Source organism: Scomber scombrus, chromosome 4 (genome assembly GCF_963691925.1).
Source record: "Scomber scombrus chromosome 4, fScoSco1.1, whole genome shotgun sequence".
NCBI lineage: Eukaryota > Metazoa > Chordata > Actinopteri > Scombriformes > Scombridae > Scomber > Scomber scombrus.
The window spans coordinates 22,334,089-22,357,580 of record NC_084973.1 but is presented as its reverse complement, the minus strand read 5'-3'; the positions used below and the strand labels follow the sequence as shown (position 1 = coordinate 22,357,580).

At 39.6% G+C, this 23,492-nt stretch overlaps 1 protein-coding gene across 1 annotated transcript; it reads right to left on the bottom strand.

Annotated features, from left to right (window-relative positions):
* Positions 1-14,752: 14,752 nt before the first annotated feature.
* Positions 14,753-16,333, bottom strand: adra2b (adrenoceptor alpha 2B). The gene has a single exon (XM_062418418.1). It carries the CDS (start codon positions 16,331-16,333, stop codon positions 14,753-14,755), a length of 1,581 nt encoding a protein of 526 aa, XP_062274402.1.
* Between the last annotated feature and the right edge of the window lie 7,159 nt (positions 16,334-23,492).

The following is a 23,492-nucleotide window of genomic DNA, read 5'->3' as shown; positions in this document are numbered from 1 at the left end:
TTTGCATGGCCAGCAGCCTCTAGATTTGACCAGTTTACATGATACTTAAAGGTAAGGTTGCTAATCCAGTTCAGAAGCACTTTTTGTTATACTGGGCGAAATGGTTCTTCTATTATCAGAGGTATCAATACATTGTGTCTTTAGAAAAAGGAACGGAAAAACCAATCAGGTGCCTTCATGTCTAGTTCTGCATCCGCCCTCCTCTCTCCCTGCCTACTTCGCGCGCGTCTTCACCTGTCTGTTTGTGGGGGCGTGGCTTGGACGGACTCACTGACGGGAGGGGGAGCAGCGGGGTGGAATTTAGAGGAGGCAGGAGGAGGTGCTATTTTCAAATCTTGCTAGCTCTCTTGCTAGCTTTCCAACATTATCAACCCTACCTTTTAAATCAACAAATAAAAGACATATATATATATATATATATAATAAAAGACTCATAACATAATACAACAGTTTTTACATTAAAAACACACATAGTCATGCCAAATATTATTTTGACTATGATATATAATGTTTTGGAGGGGATTTGCCCTTTTACAAACTGTTTACATGCATGCAGCATGTTTAGTAGCCGAAAACGGAGCTAGCTCAGGTTTTAGCATGTTTGACCCGGTTAATTCATTAACCATCAACACCACCACCACGGAGAAATTTACCCTAAATGTTACAAAAGACAAACACGTTTACTTACCAATAACATTGACGTTTGGGCAAACATGAAATATCCCGTGGGTCACCTGAAGGCAGTAATTAGTCCTATCTTTTAGCAGCCATTTGATAAGTCACGTGGTTACAAAAGTCTCTGGCAACTCCGAGTCTAAACTAAGATAGCGACCGGAAGTGACACATTTCTCCTCTTTTTTTCTTGACCTTGGATGCCCAGTCAAAATAAATAAATAAATATATATTAAAAATTTAAACATTTCTGCAGTCAATTTGACAGCCTGTTTTTTGGAAAAGGAAAATGACAGTTGGCAATTATCATTCTATATTCTTCTTCTTCTATATAACCAATAAAGAGAAATATTTACAAATCTTGCATGTAATCGTCAGCAGTCCTTCAGCGTCAGGTCTTGTATCATGTCAGCATAAAATTGTGAAAAACTTAAATTTCTACCATACTAACTGCCAAGACAGTACTTTATAACAATACTGTAAGTATATTTATAATTTATATTTCATCAAATTGTTTTTTATTTTGGTCTAAAATAAAAATTTAAATAGTTATTTTATGATTTGTGTATTTGTTGCCTTGTGAAGCACTTTTTAACTTGGATTTTGAAAAGTGCTCTATAAATAAAGTTTATTATTATATACAGTAGCTTATCGTATCTGTATAAAACGTGGCATTTGGAAACAACCTTGGGTTTTAATTGAACTTTTATTGTTGCAGAATAACCATCTATTTGTGTTTTTGTTATCCATGGTTTAAAAAAATAGAAATATTAGCTTTTGGCATTTAGAGCACTATGTGTGTCAACGTTTTATTATGCTTATTGATACCTTTTATCATCTGTCAGTTTCTTACAATGTACAGCTTGAAAGTACTTATCTTATTTCAGTGTAGTCTTTCTCAGGTTTCATGTTAACTTTTAACCCCATGAGGTCCCCTCACACCTCCACTCTATTTGATTTGGTTGGTCATCAAGCCAAGCTACATTTTATCTGCCCTATTGGCAGATAAAATGTGGCTTGTCTAAGGAGAGAAGCTAAAAGAAGAATAGTGCCAGACAGATAAGAGATTCACAGACAATTGGCTCATCTCAGATACTGTATAGAAGCACTGATGCTAAAGAGCCAATACGATGCAGAACCAAAGTACTGGAAGTTTAGCTGCCAATACAATGCACTGGATTGTAACTTGACTGAATGGCAAGCCTCAAGATTCTCTGAGAGGATGCATCGTGTCTGCTGTTCTACGGTGAATTACTGAGCCAAGTGAAACAGATGGGAAAATGAGGAGCTATGCACACTTAACTGTGCATGCAATATCAAGCACACACTGCATCTAAAATCTGTCTTTGCCCCATTTAATAAGATACTTATTTTTAAGACTCCTTCGGGAATTATTTCTCCATTGTAGGTGCACAAGGGTATTGACTAGGGATAGATGGATTCGATATTCATTTACCATAATTTCACTGATAAATTCCCCAATCTGTGCAGGTATGTTAATCAGTAATATAACCTGGAGTGAGCCCAAAAGGTCCACAAATCATTCCTGTTTTCCTCTGTGATATCTGTGGCTCAATACAGAGGAGATGAGAGGAGCAGTACTGAAGTGTCTTTTTGTTGAAGGCACAGGTGTTTCTTCCCCCGGGAGCGTTTGCATTTTCAAAGCTTTTCAAAACAGGAGGCTTCATTGGGACGACGCACATATTTCACCATTGACAAATTGTCACTAACAAAACATGAACCGAATGTAAGCATCAGAGCATAATAAAGATAAAGACAGATCATGATAGGCTGGATGTATTTTTTTTTGTCTTAATTCAGGTTTGCTGTATTAATGCTACATTAATTAATATTCCCTTAGGGGAAGTTGAAAATGCCACACTGACATGTTACCACTTTATAAAGTAGACTCAGAGCAACATTAGCATTTATTTTTAGTTGTGTTTCAGGAAACTTGATTAATGTAAGTCCAATATTCACTTTCCTTTTAGCTCTATTCTGGTCTCAATTAACTCCTGAAGGAAATATCAGGCTAAATCATTTGCCAAATTGTCCACTATATTCACCAGTCAGTCACTGTTACTATTGATGAATCAGACTTTGATGCTGTGTACAGTGAGTTCAGGGCTTTTTTTTGCACTGCAAAAAAGGCAGCTTTGTACAGCTGGAAACAAGGTTAATGATGACAGAATTTGTGGGCCAGATAACCAAAACAATTAGCCAGAGGAGTCTAAAAGCTTGAGAGAGCTGAGAAGACCTTCAGATTCAGGTGATGAATCTCTGTGGGTTTGTAATTACCAGCAACTCCTTTTACATTGCATCTAGTCATTTGAGGCGAGAATTAATTCATTATGAAGGCTAAGGTAAGATGTTTGTCCATGAAAAAGTGTTGAATAGCTAAACTTAGTATATATTCCATGTTAATTGTCAGGTAAATATAACAAGGATGGCATTTTGGATGAAAGATGGAAATTCCATTCATATTTTGCACTGGGGATGTATGCCTGCAACTGTGATTAGCTTAAGTGTGTGGCAAGCTTGCGCTTCGTCAAGTATGACCAGGCTACTACATCAAGGGCAGAATTCCTCTTCTGTGTGTGGTGCAGCAAACATATTCTGCATCGAGCATATCCACATGGCCTCTTAGCTCATCGCCTTCTGTTTAACACTCTGTTCTTCTTCTTCAGTCTTTACTTGGTATGAAGAGAGGAGTGGCTCTGATGGCAGGGAGGAGTGGTAAAAAACTGCAACATTCACTCATCACTCCATTGCGTCCCCCATGACACACAATCCTGCACAAGGCTTGGAATTTCAGAAAATAAACAGAACACTGATAAAGCAAGACCAAAATGTCTATGAGTAATGATGTATTTCCTAATAACATATTTATTGTAAGTGTGAAAATTTCACGTTGAGTGTTGTTTCTCTCAACTATCTCCATATTGCAGACACATCGCCAACCAACCGTGACTCATCATACTTAATTTGAATATCTTTAATTGGTATCTATTGCATGTGGGTGTTCATCTGTGCCCTATACATGATGTCAATAAAGTATTCAGTGCACTTTCACTCATCCAGAATATTGAGATAATTAGGCATCCACCCACACATAAACTGCACAGAAGGTACATGCACATGAACATACTAGAGCCAGACTGGTACATGATGAACCTTTCCAAGACATTTCAGGTCACTGTGATAATTGCCTCAGATAAAAAAGATATGCTTTGGCACAAACATTGCCATCATCGTCATTACAAGGCTCACATATGTGCATAAATTCACCTTAATAGCTAGTTACCAGACTCGGGGGCTTATTCCTGCAATCTACCATTATAGCTGTGTCTGAGTTGTCTCCAGCTATGTCAAGCATTAGAGGAAGACTCTTCGAATTTTTTTTACAAAGCTTCAGCTGATTTCAGAGTCCTTGTGCATTAGTGGACTCACTGGTCTATTGGTCTGCAATTGCTTCATGTTAACTTCTAAAGTTACTTTAGCAGCTGAAAAAAGTACATGGCTGACATCTTCGTAACAAGACTGCGTTCTGTGTGTGCCCATGTATGACTGTGATACAGATCCACATGTACACAGATGGATAGCTATAGTGTAAGAGATACCCGGCTGTAAGCACCGATAGATGCAAAGTTGTGTTAGCCCTGTGTCATTTTTCATTATTGTTCATTCCATTACTCAGTGGCCTCAATGTTTGATAAGCAATCTAGAGAATGTGGCTGCTGTCAATCATTAGCACCCATTCCTGCTTTCCTGGCTCTCCTCTTGTTTATGATCACACAGTTAGCTTGTATTGTCATCTGGCATGAAATGACAGCTACAGGAGGAGATCTGGCTTCAACAATCATGGACTGAACAACCCCCTCCTAATCTATTATAATGGAATTAGAGTGTGAAATGTCCTCAAGAGGATTGTATATAGAAACATTTGTGCACACATGCGTGTGCGCACACACACACGCACGCACAACAACACACATACAAACAAACACTTTCGTCTGTCTGAGACAGGGGATATAAGTGCCAAGCTGTGTATTTGGCTGTGGTTCCTCTGCCATTAAACTCCACTTCTGAAATATGCAGTCTGGTGTTGGTGTCCTGGTGGCAAAGAAGTGTAAATAGACAAAGTTTGTCACTTATGTAAAGTGTTCACTTGGGCCTGCAGTTGCATGCATGCATTAAAGTGCCTCTTAAAACATATATATGAAAACACACGGGCAGAAAGAAAATAATTAAATGTAATGCCTGAGTGAACAGTATGGGAGTTTTGCAGGGTTGCAGTGTGAAAGTATCCCAAAGCTAATTCTATCAAGGTAATTGAGAGCAGTTTCACTAAAGGTTGTTTGTTTTCCAACACCCTTCATTAATAAAACAGGCTGTTTGGGATTCATTAACTTAATTATTGCATGACCAATGAACTATGAATGGCTGGTGTTGTTGCCCTCCTCCCATAAAAGAAAGAGTGACTGCTAGATGGGAAGCCAGCCTATATCTGGGAGTGTACAAATGTCACTCAGTCCCTAAAGAGAGGAATTACTTTAGATAGTGAATATACTTGTTCCCAGTATGCCATCAAATCGCTAGTGTGAGGGGGGGGGGGGGGTGGTAATATCACCACTCTGCAGTGTGTTTCTCAAAAAAATCACATCGTCATCTCATAAAATGGATTTGACTTTTGACATTACCAAATGACTGGCATGGGAACAAGTGTTACCCTTTTCTAGAAAATGGTTTACAAAGCGTTATCTATTTGGCACAGGAAGACTTACAGGAAATGTTTATCTTAAATATCTATCTCACAAGTCTGTTGGCATATGATAGATATTGAACAAGGGTTTCCTCTCCTGTTAGTTTGACTCACATATTTCTACCTAAATGTTGTGGAGTGATAGATATCAGAAAAATATTCAGGCATTAGAGTGTAACTATAAATGACTGCAGAATGGAGCTACTTCATCTTCCCTACATGTCATTATCCTTTCAGGGAATGCAAAATAACTGGAAATGTCATGACATAATATTGAGGACTGGACAAAAGTACCCCACAAAAAATAGATGAGTGTATGTGCTGGTTGAGTGCTTTATGCGGAGAGAAGACAACATCTGAGACCTTTGAATATCATCGACAAGGCAGCAAAGCAAAACCTATGATGTATTAACAGAGATCCAGTTCTATCTTTGTCTGCTGGCCTCAATTTTTGGTTTTGAAAGTGGACTAAAAAACATAATAATATTAAAAAAACAAAAACTGTGAAAGCTTTGAACCCCTAAGAGAGATTACTGATACAAAAACCTAAACAAGGATTCAATGTTGAGACTGTGATAAGAAATAAATGCCTCTTTCTCTTTTCAGTGCTGGGTGTTCTCCTCCTGTTAGTCACATGGAGCCCCTCATCCACATTTAGGGCTTCAAAGTGGAGGGGAAAAACTGTGGGATGAAACTAAGGTCAGTGTCCTCATTTATAAAATGGTGTTATGGTTAAATTTCTTCTTATGTAATGATATGAGCAGAAACCCACAATCGAACAGTTACTGTATTTGTAGAAACATGTTTTTGAAAGCTGTGCTCTACTTATTTAAAAAAATAAAATGTTTTAAAAAGAATATCCTTCTGTATATGTTGGGTTATAATAGCTCTCAAAGCTTCATATTAATAGTCAAATTCAATTTGTTTTTACTTAAAGGAAAGGCTATTACGGTTTTGGGAAATACCTTTGTTTGCTTTCTAGCTGAGAGTTACATACAGTAAGAAGATCAGCACCACTCTCATGTCCACTCTCTTAGCTTAGCATAAAGAGCACTCAAAATAACAACAGTGCAAAAGCAACAATTTATGGTTTTTACTAAGGGTTAAACTTACACATAGTTTTCAATTAGTTTTTCAGTTTTTGCAAGGATTAAATTGGACCGAGCCAGAATAACTGTCTCATGACTTCAACTTCATTCTGAAAGGATATGGCTGGAGATTTTCCATGTTTGTTCTTATTGTGAACAGATCTCATGTGCAGAACCAAACCAACAATGAACTGATCCTACTTTAAAGCATTGTGTGTGTATCCAGAGCCTGATAGCCTGTATCTTTTCCCCCTGTGCCATAAACCTCTGTTATTGTCCAAAAACTATTAAAAGCACATCCTTACACTGTGCAACATGTCTCCTCATTACAAAAAACTAATTACAGTGATCATATTTTCACTCTCGAGTCCAGAGAGTAGTTGTGTATGCCATATGTCAATGTGATTGCAGACGAATGTGTTTCCTTTTACAGAGCTTTTCCAGCTTGTTGTGCTATATATCACAACCTCTTGACTTTGTACTAAAGTTGTTTGAGAAGTTTACAATGTAGTCCAAAGTCAAGAGGTGATATGTAGCACAACAAGATAACAAAGCAATGGCTGTTCTCATGAGATCGACGATAAGAATTATATAGAAAATATCCAGCCATATCCTTTAAGGAATCAAAAGGAGAGCAGTAACTCTAACTTTTGGCAAGAAAGAACTTAAGCACATTTACCAAAATATTGAACTATCCCTTTAAAAACTGTATGAAGCTCATTGTAAAATTGTGAAAACAGACTTTTAAACAGAGGGTGACATATTTTGCAGGTTCTCATTGAATACTTTATAAAACATGCTTACGCAGCTTTTTTGTTGTAAGTACCTTTTTATGAAGTGTAGGCATCCATGGAAGGTGATTTTCGGACTGAAGTGTAAATCAAACAACACTTTCAGAGCTCAATAGAACCAATATGGTACATCACACACCTGCGGGGAGACGAACAATGCAGATATCAGCAAAAATCCAACAAAAAGGGATGCAAAATGGCATTGAGGATGTGGGCACCCTCAACAGTGTGAATAATTGAGTTTTTAAGTTTCATTTTGCTTTTGTTTTTCTTTGTTTGTGATGGAAGCTGTCCATGAAGTGTTACATGTTATGTCAGTGTCCATGTCTTAGCCTACTGTACTACTGTAAAGCTAAGAAAAGACATGACACTTTCACATCCAAATAGCACATCCTGTCCTCCTTCCTGTGCCAAAAGTAAACACATATGCACACACAAACACACATACACACACACAGTTTCTGTGTCAACAAACATCCTTTCTATTGCAGTCTCATCATCCTATCTCTACTCACATAGAGCTCAACTCAGACAGATTTTGGTAAACATTTTTAGGTAAGACTGATGCTGCACTGATGACTGTGGATCAATGAATGAATTATACAGTACAGCATAATTAATGCTTGAGCTAAAGATGAAAACCGATGAGTTGTGTCATATATGAAAACTCATCGGTATTCTTTTGGTTTGTTGCTATTTGTGACAACGTACTGTATGTGTGTGTGTGTGCCCACATGACTGCAGTACTTATACACACACAAGTACAGTGTGTGTGTGTGTGTGTGTGTGTGTGTGTGTGTGTGTGTGTGCGTGTGCGTGTGCGTGTGCGTGTGCGTGTGCGTGTGCTTGTGCGTGTGCATGTGCGTGCTGGCATTCATGAGGGTAACTGTGTGTTTGCAGTGTTTTTGCAGTTGAGTGTTAGTCATCTGTTTCTCTATTTTAGGACAGAGTTTGTTTCTCTTTGTGTGTGCTTGGATTTGGTGTGTGTGTGTGTGTGTGTGTGTGTGTGTGTGGTTGGGGGGGGGGGGGGGGGGTTGTGTGTGTGTGTGTGTGGTTGTGTGTGTGAGTGTGTGTGTGTACTCTGACGTGTGTGTTTGTGTTTGTCTTTAGCATGACCATGTGTGTGCACTCATGTACGTGCCTGTCTGTGTGTCAAAATGAACTTTCTAACCTTTCCATGATGGCCCGTCTAAATAAAGACATAACCGTCTTTCTCCCCTCTTCATATTTGGCAACCTTGCTTGGAAGTCTAATACAACTGCACAAGACATCTCTTTTATTGCGTGTTGATCCGCCAAGACGTCAGCTCCAGATTTTATGGTTGTTTCATAGCTTGTGTGTGTAGTTTTCAATCAGATGATTCACTTCTGATTTGGATTCTCATCAGAGTTCTGGCTAGGCTTCGATTTTTCTAAGAAACATAGCACTAATAGAGTTATTACAGCAGAGCCTGATGCTGCCCATGATAATAATGTGACAATTTTGCCTCTTGATTCTTTTCTTTACCAACACCAGAAGGCACAATAATGCGTCAGGGTTTATATGCATGAAAAACATGGGAGTAATTGTGCCCACAGGGAAAACAGAAATGAGACTCATTTCTAATTCAATAATGATGGCAAGAATATTTTTCTAAAAATCATCACACTTCCACCAGGAAAATGGTGCGGCACTTATTTTGACAGATCTTTTGTGTTTCAATTTGTGAACTTTCTTCGATTTGCAGAATCTGGTTGAATACAAAACCAACTACACAAGTCGGCACTTCTATACTTGTGAGGGCTGTCATAACACGCCCTCTAACACTTAAGTTAAATCACATTACACTTCCCTAACCAAAGCCAATGCAATGAATAAAGTTATGTAAGGAGTCAAACCCCACTGGCAAAACTCCATATCTCAATAATATATTAAATAACATAATAATATATTATATTTTACTTTTTACTTGTTCTAGTTAATGTTTTGTATGCCTTAATCTATGTTTGGTTTGATATCTTTCTATTGTTTTGGGATTATTGGTTAGAATTCAAATCAGTTTAATTCAATTCTTTTTATATCCCTGCAAAGGCAACCGCATGTAACAGCTCATAACCCAATGTTCTGGGTAAATTTCTTCTTATATAACGGTGTGAGCAGAAACCCATAATCAGGCATTTACTGTATTCATAAAAAACCTTTTAAAGCTGTTCTGTACTGACAAAAAAACTTATTGTGACTTGGAAATGATTTTACCTCCTTGCAAATGTTACACTTGGCTCAAAGGAAATGCCCTTTAATTATGTTGTGCTACAGCTGAGGGGCACATAATGCATGACAACGTCATTGGCGTACGTTATCAGAAAAGACTGGGAGGGATTGATGTTAAATCGCCACCCACGTCAACAAACACAAATGCTATTAATGAGGGAAGAGGAAGAAAAAGTCTGTTAATCTAAAAGCCAAAACAATCAAATGATATAAGCTTAAAACGATGTGGAATTGGTAATAAATACATTGTTAAATTATATAAATATCCAAAAATATCTAAACTAATGGTTCCATTTAAAAGCATAAAACTGAATTAAGAAGACAACAGGCAGAGGTAATGAAGGACTAGAACAAAATATTATTTTTAAAGGCAAGTGTGTGAGGGCAGCAATGAGAATTCACTCAGGTTTGTTCAAGATGTATTATTTTCTGTATGTATTGTATACGCAACCTTTTGCCAATTGTGTATTTGTTGCCAAGGTAACAATGGGGATCTCGATAAATAACTACATGTCTAACTTCAATCCTAACCTTCAACATTGGAAAAGTGTTGAATGAAAATGTCATCATTTTGCAGAAATCCCTCATCTCCATGGTTTAAAGCTTAATTTTCTCCTCCTAAAGATAGAAGTGCAAGACCACACACATACACAACCCCTCACACACATATATATCGAGTACCACTCTGTTAAACACTCACAGACTCCTAAAGCGATTCTAATCATAATTGCCTGTGCCCCCTAAAAATGACGTCTTTATCACAGATTTCACAAAGCGAAAGTGCATTTTAATGTCTCTACCTTCAGTGCGGAGAGAGCCTGCCTGTTCTGTCTTTCATTTTTCATCCTGCCTCTTGGGTGTTTTCAACAGTCAAATTACAGAGTGAAGAAATCTATCTGGTGTTATAATATGGAGGAGATTGGAAATGGAAAACGCTCAGCACTGGAACGCCCTCTAAACACATACATATTCATACTGTGGAATGCTACATCCATCATAAATTTCTAAATGAAAGTTAATATGTGTAATGCCTGTTTTTCTGTTTGTGTGTGTGTGTGTTTGCATGTGTGTCTATACCTTGCCTTGTATAGCATGTGTGTCTATACCTTGCCTTGTATAGCATGTGTGTTTTTACCTTGCCTTGTATAGAATGTGTGTCTATACCTTGCCTTGTATAGCATGTCTATGTGCATTTTTTTCTTTCTGGGGGCTACTATCTTGTGTGATTAAGAAGCTAATGAGTGTGTTGTGTGTCATGTTAGTCGGGCTCTCTCCATCCTCTCTCCGGAGGGTCCACTGCCACAGATCAGGCCTGTTTTATATTCCAGCTGAGGCTAGAGAATAAGGAGTTTAGGGAAACTGTGTCTGTATGAATATACAACACTGTAAACATGCACCTCACTGTTCCCCATGCTTGGCCGTGATAAGTTATCTGTCCACCTCTTCGTGCACCTCAAATAACGCCACAACCATGAATATGGAAATTAAGTACATAAAGGTGGGGCTTCACTGCAGTGGTGTATCTTCTCTTCGTGGAAATGCATGTTTGAAAAGAAAGCAGGACAGAGAGGCTTGATTCTGTGTTGAGACACTGAGAAATCCCCAAACTGCCCATCAGCATAAATCAATTACAATTCACCGTAGACCCGCTGACCTCAAATATAACAAGCTGTCACAACAAGCGTTTGTGAGTGTGTATGTGTGTGTGTGTGTGTGTGTGTGTGTGTGTGTGTGTGTGTGTTTGTGTATGGCAGCATCTGTGTGTGGAGTCAGTATGTTTCATGACTTGAATACAGTATGTGACCCTTGGTGCAGGATGACACATTCAATATGTGTGTGTGCATATGTGATATTTGGCACCACACTCTAATTCCTTATAGACTTCTCTCTGTTTGTTGGCAGTAGGCAACATTATGCTGCTTCTGTAGCGGCCTACATCTCAAGTCCCACTGTGATACAAGATTTTCCAGTGACATCTTGAACTGCCATCAGCCCACAATGTTATGGACTATTTCCTGAGGGTGGGTTGCTATTTTGAGCTATTTTATGATGACTTGAAATTGCTTTAGATTACAACACGTATACTGGAAAAAAACATAATTCTGTTAAAAAATATTTGTGAAACAACATAGTGGTAATTCACGTCTTGGAAATGACCTTTCTTATTTATTTTCCACCTCCCTGGTGTTGTGTCATGTGAAAGTATATGCAATAAACCAACCAGGGGATGACTCATGCTTTTTCAAGTAGCTTTATTTCCAAACTGGAGAGGGATGATGACAGGTGGGGAGGGGGTTGGAGGGTAAGGGGGTTGGAGGGGTATAAGAAGACTGTAAAGCTCAGACCGTGCAGTTTGGTCCAAACACAGTAGGGAAAGAGACAATTCAGGCGGTTTCAAGGGGAAAGAGTAGTGATCTAGAGGCAGATTACTGCATCTGTCACCTTTAAGCCATAATTCATACTTTAAAAAAATAAACAAAGCAGCAGTCCCACACCATTGCTATAGCTGTTTGTATTTCTGTAGGGAAAATAGCCATTTCAGATGAGGGAAGGGGACAGTTGTGTAAGTGCACAGAGCTCTTTCTCTGAACCATTTGTTTAAATCTCCAAGCAGCTCTGTATGATATGGATTGTAGCCTTAATTTCCTGCACAAAGCCGCCTGCAAATCATCCAACTGAAACCGGCTACAGGGTGCTATTGACATTTTCATGTTCTATAACATTTTCAGGAAAAGTTTGACAACAGTAGCATTGGTGAAGAGAGATTTTCCTGTTGCAGTATGCTTGATAAATTGTACATCCATAAATGTGCTTGTATCTGTGATTGAACATCTTACCATACTATAACTAGATGAAACAATGATGATTGCATTGTAGGTTCTGCATTATGCACATAACTCAATGTACATGTTCTTGCAATTCAACACAGACTCATCCCCCCAAACCTGAATACAGCTCAATCTCACAAAGCCAGAGCTTGATGGTATAAACCAATGATGCTCTTATTCAACATATTAAAAATCTGTACAGTGTTCTCTCTCTTTGATCAGTACCACTTTGCTTGACTTTAAGAATAAAAAGCACAGTAACTGAACAATAAATAGGTAACAGACAGAAAACACAAAATAGATTCAAATAAATAATACAGTTTTTCAATCTTTGCCTCCCGTCACATACACCAAATAGAAAGTAATACTTAATTAAAGCAACATAGAGCCTGATATCATTGAGTCAGGCTGGTGTCCTAAGGCTCTTTGGTCCCTTGAGGGTAATCACTAAAAAGCCATGTACTCAATATGACTGATAAACACTGAATTTCGGTTCAATAAGACTTTCCGGACGTTGCCATATACTACTTATCTCTCCGTCAAGTAGAAACGCTCACATCACAGACAGCAAAGGGATGCCTGCACCAGCAAATCTGGTCTCTATTCTTATTATCTTTATCAGGCACTAACACTTTCTACAGACAAACATTAAAGTCAACACGCACGCACGCACACACACACACACATATGCACACACATATGCACACACACGCGCACACACACTCACACAGGTCAGCAGAATAAGACAATTGGTAAATTGAAGTGTTGCTGCTGACAGCCCTTGTCCCATTGAGTCAATAAGACTGTGTGCTGTTCAGTTACAGACACATGTTTTTTGTTTTTTGTTTTTTTTTGTCAAGGAAACTGAAGAACCTCAGTGTCTTGGTGAGAAAAATAAATGCACTAGTCATCTTCTTGCCTCTTAGCAACACACCAAATGTGACACGTTAGAGGTCCACTGCAGGCAATGATGTGCCAGAGGCATTGGTAAAGAGTGACTCAGCTAAATGACTCTCAGAATAACCCATGTAGGCGTAATTAGAGATAACATTACACATCCATAATTGCATTGTTCACCTGTCATTTACAGTCAATGTAAAGATCTACCTGCTAATATAATATATTAAGCAGGGTTTCTTGAAAAGAATACACACATATTAAATAACAACATTCTGAGCATTTTTCAGTCTTCAGCAGGTGCACCTCCTGTGAGAAACAGTTTGATTGTTACTCAAATGTCCAAAAACTGAGACAGTTCATTGGAAGGGTTTCTCAGTCCTGTCCATACATGTGGCAGCCCAGGTTCAGTTAAAACAGCAAGCTAAGCAGATGAGAGGATCACACTTTAAGTTAGATTTCAGTAACACAAGTTTTCTTTTCTGCTCATTTCTTTGAGTCCAAAATACACCACATCTCAGCTATTATGTATTTCGTGAAAGATGAAAGCCGAAAAGGCTGCAGTGCCATTACAAACAACCTGAGTGTCCATGATGACGCATCCGGAGCCAAGAGCAAGGTGTCTGACATGAGGGCTTTGCACATAAAAGTCCTCGAGTTCAGTTTGAAAGGGGGCCCTGTCTGTGCTATCGCATTTGAAATCTTCAGAAACCGTCTCTTGTTGTTGCGCTTTTAGATAAAAATCGAGGAACACATGTTTGCCCTGCAGCTGGACAAAATTAAGACTGCAGACGTAAGAAATCACCACTAACCTTGTGTGCTCCTTGTGCTCTGTATTGATAAATAAAAGGCCCTAGGCTCATAGGAATCTAAGGTCACTTTTCCTTCTGTTTACCTGTTTTCTTTCCCCAATAGTACTGGAGTCCTTAATTAAGTACAAAACTGTATATATTATAAATTAAACTGTCTATATTCTTAGTCAGGAGTAAATTCCCAACAGTTTTTCTGGAAGTCATTCTTTCAGTCCAGTATGTTTTACTATGTGTACTTTTCTTCTGTGATGCTGCACCACTCTGTTTCCTTTATTTAATGTGATCTGGAGATAAATTCAAATAAAATTAATCAAAATGTTATCAGCAATACTGAGATGCTAAGCAGTTTATAGTCTGCCGACTCTCTCTTTCTCTCTCTGCCTCTACTCCACGTTCTGTTTTCACCCCACTCCCTGTAAAGATTAATGTGTGTATCAGCTGCAATCTGGAATTTCACAGTCCAAGTTGTCAATTTGCGCACACTGTGGCTGTTAAGAGTGGCTCTCACAATTTTATGCTGGAATTCCACAGTTCAACATGTTTTTAAAACAGCCCTTTGAGCTTTATGAAAAATGTAAATGATTGCTTTTTTCCTCTATGCTTCAGAAATTGCAAACTTCTGTTTCCATGTCCTATACACTGGATCTGTGTGCTAAAAGAAAGTACCCTTAGTGGTGCTGCACAGAATCTTTTTGAAAGCCTTTCTAAAGTCTTTGTTGAAGATGGTGTATATGACTGGGTTCAGTGAGGAGTTGCAGTAACCGATCCAGAAGAAAAACTTAAAGAGGGGATCAGGGATTGTGCAGGTCTCTGGACACACTGCCTGTAGAGAGTAGGAGAAGAAGAACGGGAACCAGCAGACCACGAAAACACCAATAACCACTGCCAAAACAAAGGTGAAACGTTTCTCTCTGTTTACCATCGCTTTACGCCTCGCTGCCCCGGGGTTGTTCTCTGTTTTTGACTTTCTCCCTGGCACCAGCCGAGACCCCTTAGAAGTGGCGATCATGTCCCGGTAGCGCTTGACTGAGGCTGGGGAGTGGATACCCCCTCCTGCAGGTGACCCTGGCATGCTGGTGCTGCCTCGGCCTCCTCCATGGCTGTGATCCATATCACTATCTGTGCTTGAGCTGTCGCCATTGTTATTGTCAGCTTTTTTCTTTCCCTGCCGTTTGCCCTTCTTCCCTGCCCCTTTAGTCTTGGCAGGGGCAGACTGAAACACAGAGGAGGGAGTTGAGGGGCCATGGGGAGAGTTATCAAGGGACGCTGTGACAGGGGTCATGGCTGGAGAAGGGGATGGAGGTTGCAGAAGATTATTAGAGGTGGGATTCTGGGTGGTTTGGGTCTCTCCTGGTGAAGGAGAAGGGGTGATGGCAAGGGTTGGGGGTCTGGCATTGGAGGTTTTGTTGGATGAAGGGGGTGTACTCTCTTCGTCTTCCTTTCCATTGGCTTGTACATGTCGTGGAGGCTGACTTGGTGTGGCACAGCCGACCCCATCCTTCCTGGGCTCTCCAGGCGGGCACCGTGTCCTCTGCTTGGCTATTTGGTAGATTCTTACGTAGACCAGGATCATAATGAGGCATGGGGCGAAGAAGGAGCCGATGGTAGAGTAAAGGATGTACCAGCGCTCATCATTCAGCTGGCACTGAGGTCCCCTATCAGGCCCCATGTCCCCTCCCTCGCTTTTGTTCAGTGACAGCAGGGGAGGGAAGGAGATGATGGCAGAGATGAGCCACACCACCACAATAGCGGCTTTGATGCGTTTGGGAGTTCGCTGTCGACCATAGGTAACCCTGGAGATGGACAGGTAGCGGTCCAGTGAAATGGCGCACAGGTGCACAATGGAGGAGGTGCAAAACAGCACATCCAGCGCCAGGTAGATCTCACACCACAGAGACTTGAAGTACCAGTAGCCGAGTAGTTCATTCGCAAGAGAAAAGGGGATGATGAGTGTGGCCACTAAAATGTCCGCAGCAGCAAGTGACACTAAGAACAGATTCTGCGGACCTCGGAGTGACCGGCTGGTCAGGACAGCGATGATGACCATGATGTTGCCCACTATGGTGAAGACCACCATCAAAGTTATGGCAGTGGCGAAGGTCGCCGTAGCTTCAGGGGAATAAGGGAGCTTCAGGACGCTCTGGTTGCAGGGGACGGAGGCTCCGCCGCTGCTCACACTGCTGTTCCAGTCGCTCAGCTCCATGGAGCAGCCGCTGTCCGGAACCGAGGCCATGCTGGTATTAGCCTTCCAGGAATCTTTATAAATAAAAACAAACACGTTTGGTCACTGAATAAAATGTGAATGTGAATAAAATACGTGAAAATCTATTTCACGGTTTGGGTTATTAATATTTGCACACTATCATAATTGTCAGAAATGGCTTTTGTACTTTTTTTTTTTTTTTTTTTTTTTACATTACAATAAATTGTAATTCGTATAATATTTACCTCAGTTGTTCTCTCTTTGTCTCTGTGTTGTCTCCAAATGTTAGCTCCCCTGCATCCTCCACGGTAAGTCTTCCAAGTCCATTTTAAGCATGCAAAACAGTCCTGGGCAATGCGTCAAGGCACGGATCAATGCTTTTCAATTAAAAAGCATTTGCCTCTTTGTGGAACAGATTTTTTTTTTCCATGAGCATTTTCTAATTTTGCATGTGCGTGACTGCTGTGAATTAATCTTGGCAGACTTATAAAGCAGCCAGAAGAAGTAAAACTTATTTAGCACAAGAGGGAGATTCTTGTTTTTTCCTCAGTCAATTAATTACTGTCTTGAAAATCTGACAAATGTATAACAATTTAATTTGGGGTCGTTTACCGTCAGGCAACACTGAATACAAAAGAAAGATTAGAGCAAACAATCTCGATACTTGAGCGATATCCGTGCGTCCTCGCTCGCAGACGCGCGTAAACCTGACCATCTCATCTGAACAGCAAACACATAATGGTTTAGATGAAGTGAAATAAAGTTAATATGATGGAATATTTACAGCCATTCGCCAATCAAAACGACACAGTTGTTACCCAGCTCTTAATAACGGAGGACAGCCTGACTTGTGCCAACGTTTCCAATCGGTCGGACGAGTGAGAACTCAAAGTTAACCTCAAGCTTCCCAGCCTTTGCGCATGAAGCCAGATATGTTGTCAGTAATTAAATGCTCTCCACAAAGCGCCTTCACTGTGCGTCTCAGCAGTTGTCGGTCCTTGTGGCGCCTGTCTCCTTAGAAGTTCACCAGGATGCCATGATTCAGCCGCTCCGCCGGCGCACATCACAGGCTTCCTGGGCGCAGCAGCATCTTCTCTTGTGAACAGGACCTTACGACAAAATCTAATAAGTGGGGTGCCTCCCATCTCCCTCTTGCGCTTCTTTTTTAGACTCGGTGATGTCATCGTGGAGCTGTGGGCGTCATGGGATCCTTACTTTCTCTATCCATGTAGACCCCCCCCCCCCCTCTTACCTCCCTCCGTCCCTTATTCCCTCTCTCACAGTAAGTATATACCCAAGCGGATCAACCAACGCAGCTACATTAGAAAAGGCTTTTTGGGTGGCACTGCTTCGGTCAATTAACTCCACGGGACTCAGAGGTGTCCAGCTGAGAGTGAGGAGCCAATGCCATCTGATTTACACAAGACGTTAGTTCCACATCAGGGACTTTTTAAAAAAGCTACTCATCATCATCATCATCATCATCGAAATCATAGCACATATGGGTGATCAATGCTTTTCTATTAGAAGGCCCTGTGTGATTTCTGCATATTTAGACTGCTCTTTTCACCGTTTCCATGTAACCTTCAACCATTCCAGTCATTTAGAGCCAATAAATATCTTCACTGTAGCAGCTAGATGTCCAGTGAGTCAGTCAAGGGGCACTGACAAGCACATTTCACCCAGCCTGTGCTATCACAAGCCTGTTCTCTGGATTTGTTTAACCTATGTGTCCCAAAGATACTAAGGCACTTATGCTTTTAAAGAAGGGGTAAGATTCACCGAGTACATGCTGCAGAGGGCTATATCATATGGTCATGTCCTGTTAAAACCATCTTAAAGGGGGGATCGCTCTCATTTGTGCAAAAGTACACTCTATTCTTCTTTTAATGTAATACAACTAAATAAACAACTTTTGAATCCTCCAATAAAGTGAAAGGCCTTAATTTTGAAGGATGATCCCCTTTAGCAAGTGAACTTAACTTATTAAACTGTAGGTGGTCCACCTACTCCACTGTTAAATCTCAAACAATGAATCATATGTTTTATGAGGTCAACACATATTTTGCATATGAAATAGCACAGAATGTATTAATTGTAGTCATTACACAAGTGTTGCAATAAAATATGAAATATGTCCAGTAAAAAACTCCTAATTCTCAATACCTCAGAACTCACTGGATAAATGCATTGTGTTACCTTCCACCACTGCTCATTGTGAGAGGAGTTTAAGGCAGCTGCTGTAGCTTTCTATGCTCATGCATTTACATCATCACTTGACTTCCATTTAGATCCCTCGGTATTATGCGCCCTGCAACACGTCCACCCCCAAGAAGCCCAGACATCCAAGGCATCCCTCATGATTTGTTGCCTACCTGAGATCAAGTGGCCGATTGTTCAATTAAGGCGTGAAACCTGCGTCATGCTGGCTGTTTTTACAGCAGCAGAGTTTGTCATGTGGTGTTTAAAAGTAGGTAGGTGGCCTCTGTGTTATAAACTCACACAAACAAACAAACAACACACACACACACACACACACACACACACACACACACACACACACACACACACACACACACACACACACACACACACACACACTTCACCAACCTACACATACACACACAATCTTATGAATGGTGTGTGGGTAGGAGGTCCTGTTTACTTGTTATTGTAGTCCGTCCCCCACACATTGCTGGTTTAATGAGAGAGAAGCCCAGCTAGCCACCCATGGAATTACAATTGGGAGGCCTGTTCTCTGATTGTGTGACCTGAAGCAGCAGCCAATAATGGTTGTACATTTTCACTCCACGCTACACATTCTAAATATAAAGGGGTAGAGAATAAAGCTTTTAGCGAGAGAGTGCACTCCAATCAAGTGTATCTGTTTCCGTGGGTGAACTGTGCTTAGTAACACGCTGAAAATGCATTCTGGGGGAGAGGGGTGTGTCACTGATGCCAAGGTTATTGAGACTGAGCAGCGTACTGTTCAGTACACTGAAGCTGAAGTGCTTGTTGTATAAGAGCATGTGGTATACAAACACGTGCAAACATGCTGTCATGCTTCATGCAGAGTGTGTCACTAAGTGTTACTTGAAATCCAGACTGGAAAAGTTTGCAGCTGATCTGGTGAAAGTACACTCACTCTTTGAGAAAACTTTATGTGCTTTGGGAAAATACCATTTTATTCAAAACATTTTCTGACAAGTCTCCAGGTACGGTATAGGATTTTTCCTAACTAAGAAAAAGTGAAGAGAAACTGTCTTTAAAATATGTATCCCAAATGAGTGTTGGATAACTGCGGGTCAGCATAATGCAGGGTTCAGGTGGGAGTCTGTGCACATTATGGTTCAGATCCAAATCAATTATAGCACAGTACCTGCCCTTGCGATGCTTTCATTTTGGACCTTTTATGAATTATTGGTTTGATTCTCCCTCCTATTTTCTGTGTGTGTGTACGCTTTTTTACTTTTACCTTTGTGAGGGCCAGTCTGCTTTTTAGACCTTGAGATGGAGGCTAGTTTTGATAAGTCAGGATATTTTTGCCAGTCCTTTCCTCTTTGAAGGAGGAACACTTTTGGTATTAGGGTTAAACGTTGAATTAGGTTTAGCTTCAGTAAGGAACTGGTTGTGGTTGGGCACGTGGTTGAGATATTGAGTGTTAGGACAGGGGACAAGAGCAACCATTTTGGCTTGTGACCCTTTAAAACAAAGAAAACTACTTGCAAAGCCTTGTCACAGGTTGTATTTGACTGAGTGGCAAGCAAACAAAGAGTGATGTTCCCTTAACAGATTGTTTATTTTAATAGTTTTATAAGGCAAAGAGGTAAGGTAGAAGTATTCTGTATTTCACAATTAAAAAGCTATTTAGTATAAAAAATATACAGCACAATATATTTTTACATTATTTTCCATCTTGTTCATATTCTTGCAACCTCTTAGAATTATCTTACAACCCTGTGATGGTCTTGACCCTGATTAGGAACCACCAGGGAATGCAGTAATAAGTGAGGGTCCACAGAATTATTGCACGTCCTGTACCAGTGTGGGTGCAACCTGTAAACAATTACAGGGAGTGCTCCCAGATGGTCATACAGTAATTTTCCTGACTGAAATTGTAATAACTACTGCGGCTTGTCTGTGTGTACACGTGGATGAGCATGTGTGTTATATCACCACTTTGTAATTCTCCAGCTAACAATATCACACACATTGCTCATATCACCTTTTAGTGGCTTCCTAAGCCTGGGATTTTCTTGTTTGAGTGACAGTCTTCAGCCGGGAAACAGCAAATACTCTAAATCACCACATCTAACAAGTGTGATCCGTGTCCAAATCCCTTATCTCACATGTTTTTCTCTCATTTTTAGTACAGTATGCACACACACGTACACATAGAGACCATTGAGAGGTGGTGCCAAAGCCTAATGTGTAATATAATATGATTGCTTGTGTTTAATCTGGACACAGAGTGTGAGTAACAAACTGTTTTCCTTAATGAGCCCGACTAACTGAGGAGAAACTGAATACATCAAACAAGATGAGAGTGACATTCAAGTGAAAGGGAGGTGGAACAATCTTCTAGAGGTGAATTAATGACCAAGTTAAATGGCAGTAAAAGTAATTTAAATTTGTAAATGGACAATCATGAAGTAGGGAACTGCACAGTGAGGAAGTGTGAGATGTGTGTGTGTATGTGTGCGCACATTAGGGTCAGTGACCACAGGGAAGCAGACAACAATTAGATTGAAAGTGATGAAGTGGTGGAGATTTTTTTTCTGTTGTGCCACAGAGAGTGAACAGTCTGATGGCGTCATCTGCTGGATACTTTTGAATGATCTTGTTTCTGGTAATATCAACACTTGTCACTAGAGGTCCCTGTCTTACTATAAACTAATATTGAGTGTGTGGTTGTAGCACTGTTCTGGTGATAACGTAGAATTGTAGATATTTTCCTCCAGGAAACTACCAGTGTAATCCACACTGACAAGGCGATAAAACCTGACCGGTATCTGTTTTTCTGTTCTTCTCTCTCTGCTCTTTGTATTGCAACTTTCATTCTAATATATTGTTATGTTAATTTACATTTGACCAGTCATCTTGTGTTAATTTTGGTATTTTACTTGTATTTTGGTGTGCAGTAATCTCCCAATCCATATTTACCACCCTGTGCATTTGTCAATCACTTGTAAAGCATTTTGAATTACATTTGACTTGTGTAAAAAGACTTATTTGATTAAAGTTTTGATTGTTTCACTTATAAGATTCTTATGAAAAATATGGGTAAAGTAAGAAATGTTTTATGTTGTGGTTGGTTTAAACAAATTAATATTACAGACCAGAGTGAACTGGTGCTATTATTTACACTCTAGCTTTTCCAACCAGCCTTTATTTCACTTAACAGGGATTTTTATAGACTATATGTAGCACATTTTGACCATTGATAAAAGCTACAACTTGAATTAACAGATAAATGGTTAAAACTTGCAAGTAGAAGCTGATGCTTAATAGAAATATGCATTACAATTTGTTTTAGGGCACACTTTACAAATGACCGTAAACTGAATGTCACTGAAAAGTCTAAATGAACACACACCAGAACAAATTTTATTTTTCTGGGTCTCATTGGAAGTGAATCATAAAATCAGACTGGTCCTCACAAAGGTAGAAGTACAAGAACACAGTCATAGGATCCTGCACATTACAACGACATTGTGTATTTAAAAACATTGGAAACTTTTTGGAGTAAGGAATAAAAGTATTCCTGTTTGTATTTAACATGTTTTGAATCAAGACAAGGACATTATAATTAATAATAATAAGTGTTGTGTATCTTTGAACCAATGTGAAATACAGATGTGTTTCAGTTTTAGGAGTCAAACTATGGAAAGGTCTTAGTGACAAGCTGAAATTGTATCTCTCTGTTGAGTTTCAAAAAAGCCTTAAGATGTAAAATAATTAAGGATTATGAAGTAAAATGCTTAAAATGGAAAAGAATTGGGATTATAATGTTAAAACAAATTATGTTTTGTCAGTTGCATACCAACATAAGTGGTTAACTTTTGTTCATCACAATGTATAACCAAAATAAACAATTCATTCATTCATTCATTGTACCCTGCATTTCTCTGCCCTCCGTCTGGAAAACTGCCTTTAATGGAATGAAGAAGTCAAGCGTAGCAGTTACGTAGCGTAAACGTTGGGCAGTGGATACTTGCAAATGAGAGGAAGTGGATTATTTTAGCAATGACCCACAAGGGAGCGTGGGCAGCATAATTATTGTTAGGGCATGAGGTACTGATGGCAGCTAGTCGTTATTGCACCATAGGGGTAGATACTTCTTTTGAAATCGTCGAGTTTAAAGTGTTTCATCATTGTTTAGTTTATATTGTGCGGTATACAAAATAACATAGACATAATTTAAGCAATTCAAATAAAAATATAGCTGTGGAATGTGTAGAAATTCAGTGAATGAAAGGAGACCTTGATAAAATAAGGTACATAACAGTGTCTGATATTCTTCTGACCTATGGGGTCACGTTGACATGTTTGAATGAAGAGAGCCTCTGTGTATTTTCTTTTTTAATGAAACCTTTATTTAACTAGGAAAATGCCAATAGAGTACAAAATCTCTTTTTCAAGGGAGCCGTGGCCAAGATAGCAGCAACGCAGTGTTTCAGACATACAAACAATTAAAAACACTGAAAACAAAACATACAGTAGCAACTCACCAAATCATTTGCCTAAAAAGGCAGACAGAATAAGAGTCTCACTGAAATCTGGCCAAAAGAACTGCTGTGTTTGTATTAAAAAAATGTATTACTTATGTATGGGGTAACCAGCTATGTGAATAACTCTTCAGTTGCCATTAGATCAAAATGTCCTCAATACAGGTCAATCGGTGATATGGACTTTCCAAACTTCCCAATTTCAATGCCCTTGATGACTTTCTACTTTCCATTCTCTCTGTTCTACTCCACTCTCATGTGCTCTTTTGTGGCCAATTTCCTGCTGACAAATGTCCCAAGTCCTACTCGCAACTTGAGTAAGTGGATCTGAAATTTATTTTAGTGGTTGGTGAGGTCAAAGGTACTTCAGACTGTAAAAACTCATCCTCTGTGGATAATCCTCCAAAAATACTCAGCAGTCCACACTTAAAATACTCTGATTCAGCAAGAGCGAATCAAGT

Coding starts and splice junctions, on each gene's coding strand:
- adra2b (XM_062418418.1), bottom strand. CDS start 16,333: ATGGCCTCGGTTCCGGACAGCGGCTGCTCCATGGAGCTGAGCGACTGG.